The sequence below is a fragment of the Strix uralensis genome, chromosome 7 (assembly GCF_047716275.1).
Source record: "Strix uralensis isolate ZFMK-TIS-50842 chromosome 7, bStrUra1, whole genome shotgun sequence".
Classification (NCBI taxonomy): Eukaryota; Metazoa; Chordata; class Aves; order Strigiformes; family Strigidae; genus Strix; species Strix uralensis.
Window position 1 is genome coordinate 26,825,295 of NC_133978.1, and position 18,339 is coordinate 26,843,633.

General features: G+C 65.5%; 4 protein-coding genes across 6 annotated transcripts; 1 reads left to right on the forward strand and 3 right to left on the reverse strand.

Annotated features, from left to right (window-relative positions):
• Positions 1-99: 99 nt before the first annotated feature.
• MORN4 (MORN repeat containing 4) lies at positions 100-3,967 on the forward strand. 2 transcript variants are annotated; one of them, XM_074875070.1, is made up of 5 exons: positions 100-217; positions 1,973-2,070; positions 2,222-2,336; positions 2,426-2,535; positions 2,692-3,967. In XM_074875070.1, the coding sequence occupies exons 2-5, from the start codon at positions 2,004-2,006 to the stop codon at positions 2,838-2,840; spliced, it is 441 nt and encodes a 146-aa protein (XP_074731171.1). In that variant the 5' UTR covers positions 100-217; positions 1,973-2,003; the 3' UTR covers positions 2,841-3,967. The 2 variants fall into 2 exon arrangements, with proteins under 2 accessions (XP_074731171.1, XP_074731170.1); XM_074875069.1 differs by lacking the exon at positions 100-217 and having other exon boundaries at positions 307-2,070.
• A 74-nt stretch (positions 3,968-4,041) lies between these two features.
• Positions 4,042-7,453, reverse strand: HOGA1 (4-hydroxy-2-oxoglutarate aldolase 1). The gene is made up of 7 exons (XM_074875072.1): positions 7,185-7,453; positions 5,950-6,078; positions 5,746-5,873; positions 5,494-5,628; positions 5,227-5,323; positions 4,924-5,057; positions 4,042-4,466 (listed from the first exon to the last, which is right to left on the reverse strand). Exons 1-7 carry the CDS (start codon positions 7,411-7,413, stop codon positions 4,317-4,319), a joined length of 1,002 nt encoding a protein of 333 aa, XP_074731173.1. The 5' UTR covers positions 7,414-7,453; the 3' UTR covers positions 4,042-4,316.
• A 798-nt stretch (positions 7,454-8,251) lies between these two features.
• Positions 8,252-12,014, reverse strand: ANKRD2 (ankyrin repeat domain 2). Its single transcript, XM_074875085.1, has 9 exons — positions 11,393-12,014; positions 10,887-11,000; positions 10,643-10,804; positions 10,348-10,455; positions 10,092-10,190; positions 9,759-9,857; positions 9,523-9,621; positions 8,539-8,637; positions 8,252-8,448 (listed from the first exon to the last, which is right to left on the reverse strand). Exons 1-9 carry the CDS (start codon positions 11,642-11,644, stop codon positions 8,344-8,346), a joined length of 1,137 nt encoding a protein of 378 aa, XP_074731186.1. The 5' UTR covers positions 11,645-12,014; the 3' UTR covers positions 8,252-8,343.
• Positions 12,015-12,836: 822 nt separating this feature from the next.
• UBTD1 (ubiquitin domain containing 1) lies at positions 12,837-18,176 on the reverse strand. 2 transcript variants are annotated; one of them, XM_074875087.1, is made up of 3 exons: positions 17,982-18,176; positions 13,875-14,102; positions 12,837-13,646 (listed from the first exon to the last, which is right to left on the reverse strand). In XM_074875087.1, the coding sequence occupies exons 1-3, from the start codon at positions 18,046-18,048 to the stop codon at positions 13,261-13,263; spliced, it is 681 nt and encodes a 226-aa protein (XP_074731188.1). In that variant the 5' UTR covers positions 18,049-18,176; the 3' UTR covers positions 12,837-13,260. The 2 variants fall into 2 exon arrangements, with proteins under 2 accessions (XP_074731188.1, XP_074731187.1); XM_074875086.1 differs by lacking the exon at positions 17,982-18,176 and adding an exon at positions 15,342-17,923.
• Positions 18,177-18,339: the final 163 nt, after the last annotated feature.

Sequence of the window (18,339 nt, forward strand, 5' to 3'; positions counted from 1 at the left end):
ACAAAGATGGCGGCTGGAGAGGGCGTGTTGCGAAGCCGGCCAATGAGCAGCCGCGTTGCTAGCGGTTGCCGTGGAGACAGCCAACGGCGGGCGGGGATGGACGCTGGCGGCGTGGAGCCGCCCGGCGGGGCGGGGGGCTGGCAGGGGAGGTGGCCGTGCCACCGCCCCTCGGCGGGACCGCTGTGGGGAGCGGTGCGGGCGGCGAGCGCGGAGCCAGGTGAGCGCGGGCCGCGGGTCCCTGCGCCGCCCGGCCCGCCCGCACCGCCTGCGGGCATCGCCACGGGTGTCCCGGCGGGGCGTGCGTGCACCGCCCCTGGCTGCATGGACCCGGTGGGGCGTGCACGCATCGCCCGTGGGTGCATGGACACAGCGGGGCGTGGGTGCATCAGCCGTGGGTGCATGGACACAGCGGGGCGTGGGTGCATCAGCCGTGGGTGCATGGACACGACAGGGCGCCGATCCAGTGGGGTGTGCATGAATCAGCCGTGGGTGCCATCGCCACCTCTGAGCACGCTACCCGGGTGGGGTGTGCATGTGTCCCCTGTGGGTGCGTGGCACGGGAAGGGTGTCCATGCGCTGCCCAGGGGTGTGTGGCCCAACTGGGTCATGCACCCCTTGCCCCCACGCGTGGCTCCAGCCCGTGGGTGCGTGGCCCGGGCAGGTTGTGGGCTCAGAGTGGAGGCATGCACAGCTCAAGATGTGCTGCATACATGGCCACCGCTTGCTGTGGGCGCTGTGCGTGCAGGGCTCTGGGGTGTGTGGGTGCCACTGGGGGGACATCCAGCTGCTGGGCAGGCCGGGTTGCTCACAGGCAAATGCTGCTCGTCCCCTGGTTGAAGTTGCAGGTCCAGGCACAGGCTGTGCTGGTGGAGGGAGCCCTTCCCTGCAGCTGGTGTTAACAGCCCCCAGCAGCACCCTCTCCTCCTCCTGGCACCGGTGTTCCCAGAGGTGCTGGGCAGGCTGGGGAGTCGGCGCTGAGCTCCTGGTCTCTGCCATCAGCAGAGAGCAGTGTTCAGTCGCTGCTCAGCTTGGCTGGGGGCCATTTCTCCTCTGTACACAAAGCCCTTGCAAGTTCTCTGCTGATGAGCGCCTGGGCGCCGTGTCCTGGTTAGCGTGGCTCAGCACCCATCTCCCCAGGGATGCACAGTCCGGTGTGAGCGGGGAGACCTTCTTTGGAAGTGGGGAGCCCCTTCCCATCACAGGCACTGCCTGAGCCGCACCGGGAGCTGCTGGAGAGGCAGCGCCCAGCCCACCCATGGGGCTGTCTCCATGCTGGTGCCTTCCCTGTGTGCTGGGGAAAGCTGTGCTGCGTGGCGGCGGCTTTGGGAGTGTGCACTGCTCCGGGGGCTGCTGGCTGTCGGCAGGCAGGATTGCAAACTCTTGGAGCCAGGCCAGGGCCCTCTCCCTGCTGTCCCTCTTAGGAGGAGGGGCCACTCCATTCCTGGGGAGTGAGCCAGGTCTGCCCATCCTTGATGCTGGAGCTGCAAACCCCACAAGCTCTCTGCTCCCTCCCCTGAAGAGTCGGCACAACCCGGCAAGCATCTCCTCTCCAGAATGCCTGTTTCCTCCTGGGACTGCCCCAACAGAGCTGAGGGTGGTCCCTGCTCTGAGCCTGCCGTGTTGCGGGGCCCCTCGGGTCCTGCCAGGGAGCCATGCTGGAGGCAGCCAGCTGCTGCCGCGCTCCTCTTCCTGTTGCTCACTCACGTTTCACAGGGCTGTGACCCCCGTGGGCTCATACTGCCCTGAGCCCTGCAGTGGGGCGGGCAGCAACCCAAACCCGGCGGCTGGGGTTTCAGAGGCAAGGCAGGGTGGCCGTGCTCCTGAGGTCACCTCCTCATCTGCAGTGTACCACAGCAGAGCCATCCCTAGGGCAGACACGTGCCTCTCTGTGAGCTGAGGGGATGCGGGGACTCTGGGCGAGCCCGGCTGCTCCCCCCTCCCAGCAGCCACCCTCCGCGCCTCTCCCTGCCAGCTCTTGCACTGTGCTGCCGGAGACAGCCACCATGACCCTCACCAAAGGCTCCTTCACCTACTCCAACGGGGAGGAGTACCGTGGCGAGTGGAAGGAAGGTGAGATGGGGCGGGAGGGGTCGGTGCTGCCTGTGCTGGGGGCCAAACAGCCCCCACGTCCCTGCAGAGCACCATGCCGGGGCAGTCCCTGCCTCCTTCTGTCCAGCACTGCCTGTTCCGTCCAGCCCTGCCTGTTTCCGCCCTCGCCTAGGTCGCAGGCATGGTGTTGGGCAGCTGACGTTTGCCGACGGCACCGCCTATGTGGGGCACTTTGAGAATGGGCTCTTCCATGGCTGCGGCGTGCTCACCTTCTCCGACGGCTCCAGGTGAGCGTGGCACCCCTGCGTACACCCCCCCCCCGGGTGTCCCCACTTGCTTCTGGGGAGCTGCTGCCTCAGGAACTCCCCCCATGCAGGTACGAGGGGGAGTTTGTGCAGGGCAAGTTCAACGGCGTCGGCGTCTTCACCCGCTGCGACAACATGACCTTTGAGGGCGAGTTCAAAGGCGGGCGCGTGTATGGCTTCGGTGAGTGCCTGGCGGCATGGTGCAGGCAGCTGCAGCCCCGCGCTGCTCCAGCTCAGCACAGCCCTGTCCAGCGTCTCCCGCTTTGTCCCTCCAGCCTGGTCCCGGTTGGTGCTGCTCCCTGCCACTTCACTCCCAGCCCTTCCCTCCCCTCCCCAGGTCTCCTGACCTTCCCCGACGGCTCCCACGGGGTGCCGCGCAACGAGGGCTTCTTTGAGAACAACAAGCTGTTGCGGCGGGAGAAATGCCCAGCCGTCATCCAGAGGGCCCAGGGCGCCTCCAAGTCTGCCCACAACCTGACAGCATGACGGTGCCCCGCGTCCCCTCCTGCCGCAGCATGGACCCTGCTGCTGGGCACTGGCTGGCCCCGCCATCCCCAGAGCAGGGACGTGGCACTGCTGGGTGCCCCTCTGCCCTCTGTCCTCATCAAGGCCCCCCCCACTGAACCCCCGCAGCTGGGGGGGATGGGGCCCTCTGCTCTCCACCCAAGTGCCCCGGGGCAGCCATGGTGCCTTCTCTCTCTGGCTATAGCCCTGGCAGCTGCCAGAGCAGCAGGGGGACAGGGTGGCCAGGGCTCGGCCCCTCTGTCCCCCAGGAAGGCTGTGGACCACCGGGGCTGCTAGCCTGCTGCAGAGGATGGAGCAGGGCTGTAGGGGCTGTGGCTGGCCCCTGACCCCACTGCCAGGGTGCCTTGGACGGGAGCTGCTGGCTGGACCACATGTCCATAGAGGGGCAGCTCCTGGCCCCCTTCACTACCGTGGTCCCGAGGCAGGGTGGGCACCTCCGGCACCCTGTGGCCTCCGCCCTTAGCTCTGAGTGACTGGCCATCCCCTGCGTGCCCTTAGCAGGGTGACATGGTGCCCCTGAAGGACCCAGCCTGCTCTCAGGGCCAGCTGATGGGCTGTGTCCTCCTCATTCCTGTGCCAATCCAGCCCACCCACTGCCTTGGGGACATCTACAGCAGCATCCCCACTGAGGGGGACCGAGGGACGCCCAGCCTGGCCCACGTCTGCTGCACGCTGGGGGAGGGCAGGAGCAATAGCGAGCAAGGAGCAGGGTCAGCTGGAGCCTGGGATGAGGGGCACGAGCAGGGCTGCGTGGGGTGCCAGGGCTGGAGCAGGGGGCCTGGGAAGGGTGGGGGTGGGATAGGGGCGTGGCAAAGGGGCAGGCAGGGTGGGCAGGGGGCACACAGCTCCCCATCGTGCCCCCTGCACACATTCTTCATCTCCCCCCTGCGTGCTCACCTTCACCCCCAGTGAGGTCTGGCTGGCCATGGTGCAGGGGTCCTGGCAGCCCTCACAGCCTGGTGGTGGGCTCTAGGGGCCGTGCCCTCCCTGCCGGTCTCTGCCCGCTCCGGTCCCGTGCCTTGCCATGACCCTGCCTTGTGCTGCTGCCTGCACAGGCCTCAGCTGAGTAAACCACGTTGCCAAATGCCTGGGCCGTGTCCTTTTTGCTGGGACCAGGGATGGGTGGGGGGCTGCTTGCGTGGGCAGGACTGCAGACACAGAGTGGGGGCAGCAGGTTTATTCCCAGCTCACGGTGCAGGGATCCATCCCTTCCTAGGTGGGGACAGCAGGACCCTGGGGGCTGGCAGGGATGCAAGTGTGGCCAGGGGGTGCGGGGTGTCCCCCTCTACCCACTCTGCTCAGGGCAGCCCTGTCCAGCAGGAAGGAGTGAGATGGGTGGCTTTCTCCTGGCCTCGTCCCACTGTCCCCACCACATCCCCAACTCCTGGGGTCCCTGGCTCCTGCCTTCGTGGTGCAGGGAGGGGTGGGGGGGACCCCTCACAACCAGCCGTTGGCACTGAAGGCGCCCCTCAGCTCCTCAACCTGCGGGGGGCTCAGTGGGGCCAGAGGTGCACGGCAGGGACCCCCGTAGTAGCCAAACCACTCCATGGCCTTCTTCAGTCCTGGGATTCCAAACCGACGGGTGACCTGCAGGAGGGAGGGTGCGGGGGCTTGCTGGTTCGTGTGGGACACAGCAGCATGCTCTGTGGGCTCCTGCACCAGCCCCATGCAGGGCTGCAAGGCTGGGCAGGCTGCGGGGTGGCTGCAGCCCCGCAGTGAAGTACCTGCAGTGGAGTGGGAGGCCCAGGGAGGAGCAGCTCTTCCCCCCATCGCTGCCTATAAATAGGTGGCCTTGCCTTCAGGGGGTCAGGCAGGGACCTGCTGCCAGTGGACACACTGTTCCTGGCATGGCAGGGCTGGCATTTCCCACCCCTCTGCCTCCAGGCTCACTTGGCTCACCGGCCGGGTTCTGTTCATCCTGTCACCCCTAGACCACCACTCCACCCCCCACAGCCCCAAGGACCTCCATCCTTTGCTGCCTCCCAGTGCTGTCATGGCCTGGCACCCCCACCCTGCAGCATCCCAGAGGGTGCTGCCCACTCACCGCCGTGTTGGGCTCAATGAGCCGGTGCTGGAGGTCACGGGCCTCCTGCCAGTGGCCCTTGCGGCACAGGTGGTCCAGCTGGCACAGCGGGGCACCCAGGACATTGGCGAGGGCACAGACCCCCCCAGATGCACCTGGGGACACCAGAGCACATTGGCAGCCCGTTTGGCATGCGATGCCAAACCAGCACCTCCCAGGCATTGCTGTCTCTCACCTGCCTCCTCCCACCCAGCTGCCAGTCCCTACCAGTGCCCCCGGGGCAGCATCCCATGCTCCCAGCTGAGCAGGGGCAGTAGCACCTACCCAGGGCATAGCTCGCCATCAGGAAGCCAGCCGATCCCGCCAGCACCTGGAAATCCTCCTGCCGTGTCTTGTGGACCATCAGCCCCATGCGGGTAATCTGGAGAGAAACACGCTGTGCCCCGGGGCAGGCATCACCCCGTCTCCCCTCCATGGGGCTCATGCGGCATCCCCAGGGCCCAGGGGAGGGCTGCAAGTCCCAGCTCCCCATTCCCAGCTTGGGGCAAGGTTTGATGGCAGCCAGCCCCAGGAAAGCCTTGCCCCACTCACATCCCCACCGCTGTCCTTGATCCCGACGATGTTGGGGTGCTGAGCCAGGGTGAGGACAGCCTCCAGGGGCAGGTCCAGGCCAGTGTTGGCAGGGACGCTGTAGAGCACCACGGGAATGGGGGATGCATCGGCAACCTACGGGCAGCCGGGCAGAACTCAGCAGCTGGGGTGGGTCAGAGATGTGCGCGATGCACTCCCTGTCCGTGCTGCTGCCCCAGCTGGGGCTGCCAGCGGGCACCAGACATGGCTCACCTCCGTGTAGTGCTGGACCAGGGCGGCGCTGGTCATGGCGCCCCGGTAGTAGCAGGGTGTCACGACCAGCGCCACATCGGCCCCTGCCTCTGCCATGTTGACTGTCAGCTCGATGGTGGCCTGGGTGGCTGGGGAGGAGGCAGAGGGGTGAGGGATGCCCCGGGGGGGACACATGGCCCCCACGCTGCCCACACAGGCACTCACATTCACAGCCTGAGCCAGCCAGCAGCAGGCGGTCCCTGGGCAGAGCCCGGCGCACGCAGCTCACCACCTCCAGCCGCTCACGGGGTGCCAGGTAGGGGTATTCCCCATTGGAGCCCAGCACCACCAGCCCTGAAACGCAAGCGTGGGGAAGGCAGGGCTCGGGCACAGGAGCAGGGTGCCCATGGCGCAGCCGTTCCTGCCCTCTCCACACCCCACTCTCGGGTGGGCACTAGGCACCCAGTGCAGCCTGATGCCTGCATCCAGCAGCTCTCTTGGGCCAGGAGGCTCCTGCAGGTGCCCGGCAAAGCCGTGGGCTCCTCCCCAAAGGGCACATGTGGGTATGTGCCCCCCAGATGGCAGGTGCCCACCTGCACCACAGGGAGCACCGGCGGTGCCATCCCTTACCCGAGCACCTTTGTGTTTGCACTCTGTGGACTGAACACACCGCCTGCCTGTCTCCATTCCCAGAAACCACCCCCACGCAGCACTGCTAGCTGGGCATTTATTGGTGCCTGGAGCCAGTCTGTGCTGTCCTGTCCCCGGTTGGGGCACACAAACCCTTTTCTTGGGACCCTGCCAGCACCACGGGCACAGGCAGGCCAGCTCCAGCCCACTGCTGCCAGGCTCTGCTGCAGCAGCCAGGGCTCCAGGATGCCAGGAGGGTTGGGTGTCCCCATCATCCTCTCTGCCTTCCTTGTCCCTGGGCACTCAGAAAAGGCTCTGCAGCCCACGGTGTACCCTCTCCAGTCCCCATCCCCACAGCCCTGGACTCACAGCCTGGTCAGAAGAGAGGAGACCCCGGGACACATCCCTGCAAGCCCCAGCCTCTTCCTGCAGCCCCTCTCCTCCCATCCATCCATCCTGGCAATCAACAGATATGCATCCTGTGGTGCTGAATCTGTGTGAGTGTGCAGAGGGCAGGTGCAAGCCTGCAGCTACGTGTGGAGAACATGTGCAAGCCTGCACATGTGTGGAGCGTGCATGCAAGCATGCACCAGAGTGTAACAGGGGTGTACAAGGACATACGTGTGTGCCCAGGCTGCGTGGGCATATGCCTTGAAAAGGGTCCCACGTGGGTCACCCAAGGGGCTGCCAACCCCAGAGCAAAGTCTGGCTGGAGGCTGAGCACCCACCCTTGGGAAGCCAACAGGCTGCCTGCACACTGTCGCACAGCCCCTGTGGCAGGCAGGGTCTGGCAGGAGCCTGCACAGAGAGGGGCAGTGGGCAGCACTCACCTCGGAAGGGGACGTTGGCGTAGCGGCGCAGGTTCCCCTCCAGCTGGGCATAGTCCACCTCCTGCGTGGGTGAGAAGGGGGTGGCGAGGGGCGGGAAGATGCCCCCGAGGTCGAGTGAGTGCCCTGGTCCCACGGGGACGCTGAGCCCCCGGCGCTGCCCACGGGCTGCCTGGCACAGAGCTGCCAGGGCAGGCCGGAGGGGCCAGGCGAGGCGGGTGCTGAGTGCCATGGTGGCTGGGTGCTGCTGCTGGCCGTGCTGCCTGCCCTGCCGAGGGGCTGTTAATGTTTGACGGGGCACGTGAGGGACCCGCAACCTGGCTGGGCAGACGATGTGGGGGGCGGTACTGGGTGAGCTCAGAATGCTCTTCCCTGCTCCAGGATTCGGCTGCTGGAGCTCAGCACCCCTCCGGGTGAGCCCCGGCCACCTCAGCTGCGCTTTGCCTTCCGCTTGCCAGTCCTGGCAGCCATCCCTCTGCCACCTACGGAGACAGGCTGCAGGGCTGGGGAGGGACCAGGCATTGCAGGGAGTCCCCGGGGCTGTGAGCAGGGTTCCCCTGCTCTGGGTGTTGGTGTAGGGTTTCCTGTAAACAGGTGAGAAGGAGCGTTTCTGGGTAGGGAGTAATGAGCACTGCACTCAGCAGAAGTCACGAGCCTGCAAAGCGGCTGCTGTGTCCCCACGGGGATGGCTCCAGTGGGGAAAGCAGGAGAAAAAGCAGCCATGGAGTGGCTGCCTGGCAGGGGTATGGCTGCTGCTTCCTGGCGCAATCCCAGCCTCCAGCACAGCATGAACCTGGATTGAGCTGCCCTTGATGTAGTTTTCCTCCCTGAGCTTGCTCAGGTGGGACTTTGAAGCACTGCAAGCAACCAGGGCATCCTGCAGCAAGGAGTCCCACCCTTGAACCACTCGTGTTCTGGCCCCATGGTGTCACCAACACCCCAGTCCCTGTGCTAGGAGTCAGGGCACATCCGTGCTGCCGGGTAACTCAGCTCCCCAGATCACCCATCTTCATCACTCCATCACCCCTGGCGCAGGCTGCCCAGTCCCACAGTCCCCTGAGGCCAAACACTGCTCTTTGCTGGCTTTTATTGACACGGACAAGTCTTGGCTGGATCCTGCTCCTTGGAACCAAGCCAGGTCCCTGGTCCCTGCCCAGTGCTGTCACGCGGGGACCTCCATCTCCCCCTGCGGCTGCTCCTTGGTCTCCAGCGCCTGGCGTGTGTCCACCTGCCACTGCTGCACCAGGTCCGTTGGGGTCTTGCCAGCCTGCAAGAGCAGGCAGAGAGAGGCTGGGGCTGGGGTGGTGTAACATGTTAGGGCAGCAAACGGCCCTGGTGCTGACCTCCCCCTGCTCACATGGTTCTTGGCCATCATGTCGGCCCCGTACAGAATCAGCATTTTGATGATCTTGTAGCGGCTGAGCCGCGTGGCGTCATGCAGCGCTGTGTCGCCTTCCTGCGAGAGACACAGCCAGAATGGAGATCATGGTCCAGTCCCGGGGACAGGGACCCCTTGCCTGTCCCCAGCACTGCTCCCTGGCTCCCCGCATACACACCTCCCCATGAGGACAAGGGGAACGGTGCCCCCCTGTCATGATTTCAGCTGGGATAGAGTTAATTTTCTTCCTAGTAGCTGGTACACTGCTGTGTTTTGGATTTAGGGCGAGAATAATGTGGATAACACACTGATGTTTTAATTGTTCCTAAGTAGTGCTTACCCTAAGTTAAGGATTTTTCCCATGCTCTGCCAGTGAGCAGGAGCACAAGAAGCTGGGAGGGACCATAGCCAGGACAACTGACCCAAACAAGCCGAAGGAATATTTCATACCGTAGAACGTCATGCTCAGTATATAAACTGGGGGAAGTTGGCCAGGAGGGGTGATCTTTGCTCGGGGACTGTCTGGGCATCAGTCACTATGTAGCGAGCAATTGCATCGTGCATCTCTTGTCTTTTCTTGGATTTTGTTTCTCTCTCTCTTCTTGCTATACTCATTTTCATTACAATTATTACTACTATTATTATTACTCTCATCATATTTTATTTTAGTCATTAAACTGTTCTTGTATCAACCCATAAATTTAACTTGTTTTTTCTGATTGTCCTCCCCATCCCACTGGCGGGGGGGGAGTGAGCAAGTGGCTGTGTGGTGCTTAGTTGCTGGCTGGGGTTAAACCACAACGCTGTCCCAGCTCTGGCTGCAGCTGCCAGCACCTGAGGCAGGGATGCGAGTGTGTCTGGTCATGCCCTGCTGCAGGTGCTGGGAGCCCCTGGAGGGGTCAGCCAAGGGAGGAGAGATCAGTGTTACCCACCCAGTGCTGACTGCGCGACCGCAGCGCTCACCCTGTCCGGGGAGTTGATGTCCACCCCGCAGTGGATGAGGTGCTCCACGATGTCAAGGTGTCCCGTCCGGGCGGCCACGTGGAGGGGGGTGCTGAGCAGCTTGAGGGGGGAGGAGATGGACACCAGAGGGGATCAGCACCCACCCCTGCTAGCCTAGCACAGGGCCAGTCCTGGTCCCCCAGGGCACGCCCATGCCCCTGGCCCAGCTCCATGCCCTCCAACTCTGCCCTGCATACCTTGTCCTTCAGGTTGAGGTCTGCCCCATGGTCCTGCAGCAGTTTGACAGCATCCAGGTGCCCACCCCGGCAGGCCCAGTGCACAGCGGTGCAGTCCAGCTGAGCGCACAGAGCCACGTCATGGCGATGGCAGGGGACACCCCACCCCGTGTCTGTCCCCTGCCCCAGCTGGTCCCCGTGCCTGGGCTGAGCCAGCAGAGCCCTGCCTGCGGCCACCTCGGCAGTGGGGACAGCACTGCCCTGCTGCGGGGACCCCAACCCTGCTGTTGCTCCAGCTGCACCATGCCCGGAGGCTCAGACCAGCACGGAGTCGGGGCCAGGATCTGGCCTCACCCGGTCCCTGAAGTTGACAGTGGCCCCACTGTCCAGCAGCTTCTGCAGGATGTCCGTGTGTCCTTCCAGCGAGGAGCGGTGCAGAGCTGTGCGGTGGAACTGGGGGGACAAGGCACCACGTTGGCAGATGGATTCATCCCCAGCCCAGCTGTACACCCAGCCCTGTCCCGGTGGTCCCAGCCTCTGCCAGCAGGCATGGCGGGGCATGGTGGCAGGGCACAGGTGGGGGGCAGCCAGCAGCCTTTGGGGACACTACCTCGTCACACGTGTCGGGGGAGCCACCATCTGCCAGAAACTTCTCGATGACACGCATCTTGCCCTGGACGGCAGCTCGCAGGAAGGTCTCCGGCTCCACAGGACCCTCCTGGTGGCAGGATGGGCTCAGGGCTGGAGCATCACAGGGACACGGGAAAGGGGACAACACGGGGCCCCCCCTGCCCTGCTTCCCTGGGGAGGTCCTCGGCTGGCAAGGTGACTTGGGGTCTGGCCCATGGGGGCTCTAGCCCCTGTCCCAGCAGCCCCCTCCCGCACCCTGGGACCCCCTGACATACAATCTCCAGGGGCTCAGGCGGTGGGGGGGGCTCAGGGGTGGCTGCCCGCTCCTCCCGGCGCTGCCGGCGCTGCTTGCGGAGCTCGATGAGGCGCTGGATGCTCCCCACGTCTATGATCTCTCGCCGCAGGTCCACTGAGCTCTTCCGCACCCGCTCCTGGCCCTTGGGGGGGACATGCAAAGCCCTATTTACCTCCTCTATGCCCAGCTGCCCCCCACGCCCCCTGCTCCCTGTTGTCCCTCACCTTGATGGCCTCAAGGCCCCAGTTCCTGGGGCCACGGCGTTTCTCCTCCTCCAGGTCAGGTGTGCTCATCCGCTCCACAGCTGGTGGCTCCCGTGTGCCATCTTCTTTGAGTCGCTGCATGGGTACAGGGGGGCTGCATGGTCCTGGCTGGGCACGGAGCAACCCCACCACCTCTGTCCCCAGTCCGCCAGTGGAGGTGGCTCTGGGCACAGCTCACAGCTTGCTGCTGAGGTCTACAGGACACCCAAGCAGCCCTTGGTCTTATGCTTGCCCACCTGCCCTACTTGGCAAGCTGAGCACCTGCCTGTTGCTCGGCTCTGCCCCATGGGCAAGAGCTCCTGGTTTGGGAACCCGATGCCCCTGTGAGCCCTTGGCCACCTCGCTGCTTTCCCCGGGATGGCAGGGTCAGTGCCAGCCTTCTCACATCTGAGTCCTTAAAGATGGACACAGCGCAAAGCGGGTCCCTGCTGCAGCCCAGGCAGGTCCCCCCTACCCTGTGGACCCACCTTCTCCTCCTCCTCCTCCTCTGCCAGCTTCTGCTCGATGAGATCCTTGGCCCGTTGCACATCCAGCTCCATGTCTGCCCGCAGTGCACAGTCCTGTGCAGGATGCAGCCTCTCCTCCTTGCCCGGCCCTGGCTCCTGGTGCTGCCGGCGGCTCTGCTGGCCGCAGGGCTTTATGCTGCCGGCCCCTCCGTCCCGCAGCCCAAGGGCACCGTCAGCTGTGGCTGCTCCACATGACTGGGGCAGCTTTGCCATGAGCTCACCCTCCTGCTTTCTGGTGGCCCTGGCTCACCTCCCCAGCACTGCACCCTCTTAAAGAGACCCACTGCCCCCCTCAAGGGCTGCCCAGGACCCCCGTGCTGGGTGCAGGGAGCTGGGTGCGCACAGCCCATGGCGGCCGGTCCAGAGAGGCTCGATGGAGCCGGAAAATGGTCTGGCGTTGCCCCATCAGTCCTGTACCTGTGCCACCCACCCTGGGCAGACAGAATGCTCCCTGTGGCTCCCATCACCCCATCCCCATGCAACCAGATGCTGCACCACCCACCAACATCACCCAAGGCTCCCTGGCACCTGGCGAGGGGTGTTGTTGCCCACTCCAAAAGGAGGTGATGCCCCCCCCCCCCCCCCCCCCAAACCTCTCAACCAGTAGCAGGCAGCACGTGATGCTGAGAACCACAGCCCCTCTGCGCCCCTTTGGAGGATGACCTCAGGTGTGGAGCATCCCAAGCAGTTCTGCCAGGATCCCAGTGGCTGCCTCGCCTCCCCTGCCATGCACGGGCAGCCTGACAGTGGGACCAGCCTCACGTGGGGCTGTCAGGCAGAGCCAGCAGCTATTCCTGGCAGCAGGGACATTGTTCAGCCCCCCCCCTGGGCTTTGCTCTCCCCCTTTGTAAGATGAGGCCAGCGCTGCCCTGTGCTGGGACAGTTAATGCGCTGGGCACCAGCCCTCGGCACAGGACCTGGAGGAAGGACAGATGGGACACATCACTGTCACCCTCCCAGGCAGTTCTCAGGGACACCCTTGAGTGCCCGGTCCCATGGGTGCCACAGCCTCTGGCTGCCACAGCCTCTGGCTGCAGAAAGGTGCCATTTTCATCAGGACAGGTGATGCTGGTCCTGGGACCATTCTCCTCCATGGACTGTCCTGCCTGGCCCTGGGACAGGCACAGGGTGAAAACTCCAGAGGGGAACACTGGGAAAAGGAGGCAGCGGTCCCACGCCAGCAAGTGGCCTGGATAGCAATGGGATGATGGCAGCAGCGCTGGGGAAGGGTCCAGGCAGACGAAGAGCTGGGGCTGGTGGGACAGGGTCAGGGTGCCACTGGGGAGCAGAGCTGGGGGATTCAGGCTCTCCCTGGCCACCCTATGTCCATCCCAACATGGACAGGTACAGGGACCATCCATAGCTGCAGGTGACAGCCCCCCCCCACCTGCCCCAGGGACAGAGAAAGGATGAAAAGGCTTTATTGATAAATACAGACTATGTACAGAGGGGAGACATCTCCACCCAGCCCAGCACCCTGGGGCCTCCTGGCCAAGGGGAGCCAGAGCCCAGCAGGTCACGGCCTCCCCCCGCCGGCACAGCCTGGCAGCGGGGCCCCAGCCGTGCCGACCCCCTCGGAGACATTTGGTCTCAAACCTCCTGCAGCAAACGCAGTGTGTGCCCGTGTCCCAGCTGAGAGGGGCCACTGTAGTGGCACAGCCCCATGCAGCCCTTCCCGGGGGGGGGGGGGAAATCACCCAGGTGGGGGGCACCCTGAGGGGGAGGAGCTGCCCCCACTCCGGCAGGGCTGGGACACAGCTTGGTGCGTCCCCAGAGGTGCCACTGCCCCCCAGCCCCCTGCCCTCTTCCCGCAACCAGTGCGGGGGGGCTCAGTTCCTGGGTGGCAGAGGCTGGTTGACAATTACTTGCACGACAAAATCCTTCTGGATCTTGGTCTCTTGCAGCCGTGTGCGGTCAGTGAGCAGCTTGCCTGAGAAAAACCAGCGCTGCCAGGCCAGGTCGATGCCCTCCTGTGCCTGCAGCTGCTTCTTCAGCTGCCCGATGGTGTCACCCATGCTGGCGTTGAGCCGCAGGTCCTTGCCGGTGGAGAGTCGCACTTTGAGGGCAAACTCCCGCCGGGCGTTGGGCAGGGGCTCAGCTGGCTCCGCTGCCTCCTCCTCACTCCTCTCCAGGATGAGGTTGACAGGAGGTGCCAGGCAGTAGACGGGCAGCTGGTACCGGTTGCCCAGTTCATCGTAGCACTCCGTCAGGGACCCTGAGGATGGCAGGGTAAGATGCTGTGGGTGGGCATCCCCATGGACCACCCAAATGGGGACAGGGCCACCCCAGGCAGTGGGGCAGAGCCTGCCTTGCCCACCTTGGCTGGGTTGAGCTGCGTGGATGGCAGCTGGGGACCCCTCTCCTCTCCAACCTGGGACCCCCATGTGCCCAGATATGGGACACTCAGCACTCACCCCACCTCACCCCCTGTGCCGTCTCTCACCGTGGGGCAGGGTGATGCTGGCTCCATCTAGGATGGCCTGGGCCAGGCTGTGGTCGTTGGCCTCCACAGCATAGGCAGCTGCCTTCAGGGCGTCCCAGATCTCCTTGCGGCCCTCGAAGGCGGGTGCTGTGTCCCAAAATTCATCGCGCTTGCTACGCAGCTGCCCATCCGTCATGGGGTAGTCACTCTTCCACTTGGGACGCTCCTTCTTCAGGGGCTCATTGCGGCCTGGGGAGTGGAGGGGGAAGCTCAGCCAAGGGACAGGGCTCCCCCTTGGGCCCTGAGCCCCCCACCTCCATCCCCACAGGTTCCTGGGGACCCCTCACACTGTGCGCAGCAGTGTCCAAGGGACTCCCCTGCCCAGCACAGGACAGTCCCCAATGCAGCCAGGGGGAACTTGGCTAAAGCTAGCCCTGCCCAAGGTCCCACTGGCCCCATAGCAGTTGCACTCCCAAGTGACATCCTTTTCCCCCAGAAGGGATGAGGGCTCTTGCACCCATGCTAGAGGGACCAGCCCCTGTCCTGTGGGGTGGCCACTAGGCCTTGGGGCCCTTTGAGGCAGAGCAGTATTTATAGCTTGGGGAATTAGCCAGGAAATAAGCTGGAGAGTTGGAGCAGGAAGGGGATTACAGAGACTGAGCTGCTGCCCTGGTGAGGGAAGTGGGGCAGGACTTTGTCCTCTCTGCCCACCTCGGGATGGCAGGGATCAGCTGTGGGCAAGACAGCAGGCACACAGCCTCCAGGGCATTGGTGGGGGCGGGGCGGGGGGGGGGCTGCCAGCCTGCAGCAGCGCCAGCAATGGGCCAAACTGAGCTGGATCTCCATGAAACAGCCCCCAACCTTGTCCCCAGGGACCCCCAGCAGCCAGCACTGCCCAGGGGTCTAGGCCACCCCCATGCCAGTCCCACACTGCCCTGCCCTCCCTACAGCAGGCTGCAGCCCCGTGGGAACAGCCCCATCACGTCGGCCCCACGGCTGGGCCGGAAGCATGGGGCAGGAAGGAGCTGTTGTCACTCACAGCTGAGCTGGGGACAATGAGTGACAACAGCTCCTTCCTGCCACCCCTCTCTCTGGGGCAGCCAGCCGGCACCCTTCCTGTGGGGACGGGACACGGGAGATGTGGAGCCCCAGCCGGGCAGGAAGGATGCCTGTGCCCGCACAGTGACCTGCCAGGCAAGGTGATGCCACACACCCTCGCTGCTGGGGACAGCCACCACTGCCAGCTGTGGGCTGAGCTACTTCCTGGGTAAGTGATACAAGGCACTACACAAACTTTTTTTTTTTGTACCAGTCTTATCCCACCCCTTCCAAGACTACTGGAGCCAGCACAGCATCCACTTTCCAAGCAAGCACCCAGCCCAGAGCTGGATGCAATACATGGCACCCATCCCAGAGGTCCCCATGGGGCACAGGAGCTCAGTTACCCCCAGGCTGGACACTGAGCACCCCTGACAGGCAACATCCCACCTGATTCCCCGGAGGAGCGAGGACAGCCGGCTGCAGCCAGCGCTGCCGATTCAGCAGTCACGGTGCTGGGCAGGAGGGATTTGCAGCACCGCAGGACAGAGTAAGGTCGGAGACGGCACCTGCCCCGGGAGGGCAGTGGAGTAGCAGTCACAGCCAGCCTGAAGGACACGGCTGGGACCATGACTCCACACTGCTGTGGCCACCAGGCTTGGGTAGATGTCCTTGCAGCTGGGATCGTCATGCATGGCGGGACTCCCAGCCGACACCATGCCCCCAGCTCTGCTTGCGGCAAAGGGAAGAGGCTGGCCCAGGGGATGCAGCAGAATCAGAGCCACAGGGCCTGGCCACAGCAGGGACAGGCCACGGCTGCCCTGTGCGGGCAGGTGTGCCTGGCAGCCTTGTCCAGGTAGGCAGGGGCTTAAGCCTCATCTATTTATTGCTGCTGCCCAGCTGGGCCCCACAGCTTCTAATCACCTCCTGCTGCTCTATTCCTGGCCCCTTGTGCAACTCTCCATGGCAGCACCACCGGACAGGTCCAGCCACTTGCTGTGCCCGGACTCGAGCCAACAGGATCTGGTCGGCAGCCTGCCTGCCTCCTGCCCTGTGCCTGCAGCTCCCTGCCTGAGGCTCAGCCCCCTCCACAGTGCTGCGGTGCAGGGACTCCCAGGCAGGAGGCTGTACCCCAGAGGCTCCCCTGCCCTGGGGCTCACTCCCTGCCTGGCTGGAGCCTCAGGCAGCCCCAACTGGTGAGTCCTGGAGGCTGGCTTGACCCTGGAGGAGATGCCAGCCAGATGGCATGCGACACCGCTTCCAGCAGTGCCAGCTGGTCCCCTCCTGGGCCAGGCAGGATTGGGATGTTGCATGCCACCAGCATCCCCTGCTCTTCCTGCTGCGGCAAGCTGGCCACCCTGGGGACAATGCTGTCACCCACTCCAGGGAGCCCTGGTAGGACCCCTCTGTAGGGGGTCACAGCAAGTGTCAGCCATGGCAGGAGCCACTGGCCAGGTGGACTGCTTAGCAGGGCCCTTGGAACAGCAGAGGCAAGCAGAGCACCCCTTCCCTTGAGTGCTGCTGGCCCAGGGCAGTGTCCCTGTACTGTGGGTGAGGGCAGCTACAGCCTTGCTTCATCCTCCACCACCCGCTGAGTGGCTCCCAGGGGCTGGTGGCACCACGCAAGTGAAGGCAGGAGCCAGCTTGGGCACCCCAGCACCAGGGACGGCCCTGCTGCCCCGGGAAGGGACATGCTACAAAAAACCAGCAGCAACTGCCAGGGGCACAGGAGGGGACAGTGACCCATCCCAGGAGAGCCTGGCAGGGAGTAGCAGTGATGCAGACACAGGCACTGCAGCCAGCTGTTGCCTGGCACAGAAGGAGCACACAGATCCAGACGTGCGATCTGAGCCCCCAGCCACAGCAGCCCCAAGTTACAACGCAATGGCCCCACACTCCCACCGAGCTGAGCGAACAGTCAGCACAGGACCCCAGGACTCACCTGCAAGAAATCACCTCCAATTCTGGGGGCCAGAAGCCCCAGGGCTGCTGGCTCCATGGGGGACCAGCACCCTAACCTAAGCCAGCAGGGCATTCCCAGGGTGGACAGGCACCCCTGGAGCCCCGCATGGTGGGGACGGTTCCCCATGGGCAGCGGGCACAGCTGGACACGGCAGCCATGGCACCCCACACATGCTGCCGGAATGGTGGGCACCATCCCACAGGGACAATCTCCCTCCCTCCCACTTGCACCCCAGCTGTGGGCGAGGGCCGGGGCGCCCGGTCCCCGAGGACACGCTTCCTGCTCCTCCTCTCCCGCCGCCTACCACCGCTTTGCCATAAACACGGTAATTACCGGCTGCAATTGCACCGGCCGCGGAGGCGGGCGAGGGGAAGGCAGGCGTGATTCACCTCGCCGGCCCACGTCCCCTCCGCCAGCAGGTAGCCGTGCCCATCCCCGTGGCCTCCAGAACCCTCCAGGGCAGTATCCCGGGGAGGTGGCTCATAGCACCCGGGTATCCGGCTGCCGGTAACTGCGGGGAGCCACGGGGCTGCACCAGCCGCCCCCCGACACCTCTGCTCTCCGGACCGGCGCAGGCGCTCGCTGCCCGCCCCGCCGCCGGGCCCCCGGCACCTCCCGAAGCCCGGGGGAGCGGGGACGGGGTTGTGCCCGTCGTCAGCAGCCCGGTGTACGGGCAACACTGACCCCGAGCAGGCACCCAGCGGTCTGCAGGACGCGGAGCGTCGGGGCACTGCCAAGCCCAAACCGGGGGCACCCGACACCCTGCGCCCCCCCGCCCCGGGGCAACCCCTCCCCGGGAGGAGCCAGGGACCGGCAGGGCTGGGCAGGGCGCGCCGCACACCCCAGCCCTGACCCTGCAAACCCCGCCGGGGCGCCGGGATAGGAGCCGCGGTACTTACCCGCTCCCGGGACCACGCACCGGACCGGAATCCCCGGAGCCCGGGGACCCCCGGGGGCGTGCACGGGACAGCCCCACACCCCCGCGCCCACGGACTGCGCCGCTCCGGTGCCCACGCTCCCCCTGCGCCCGCCACCCCCAGGGGTACACGGGACCCCCCCCCTCCCACTGCCCGCGACCCCGGGGGTGCCCAGGCGGGATGGCCCCAGCGGGCCCGGCCCCGCCTCACCTGCTCGCTTGCGGGGATTCCCGGCGGCGGGCCGCTCCCGGCGCTGCCGCCCCACGCAGCCGCCCATGGCGGGGCTCAACGGCGGCGGCGCTCGGCATGGGGCCGGGCCGACTCCGCGCTGCGCCCGACCGCGGGGCCCGGCACCGTGCAGCCGCACCGCCCGGCTCTGAGCGCCAGGGCCGCCCCGCCGCCGGAGACACCCCGCGCCCCGCCCCGCCCCCCCAGGTGCGCATGTGTCCACCCGCACCGGCACCGGCACCGGCACCGCCCACGTGGGCGCGCCCGCTCCCGCAGCGCTTTTGTCCCCTCCGCCCCGCCGTACCGCGGCCCCGCCCCCTCGCGGCCCCGCCGTGCCCAC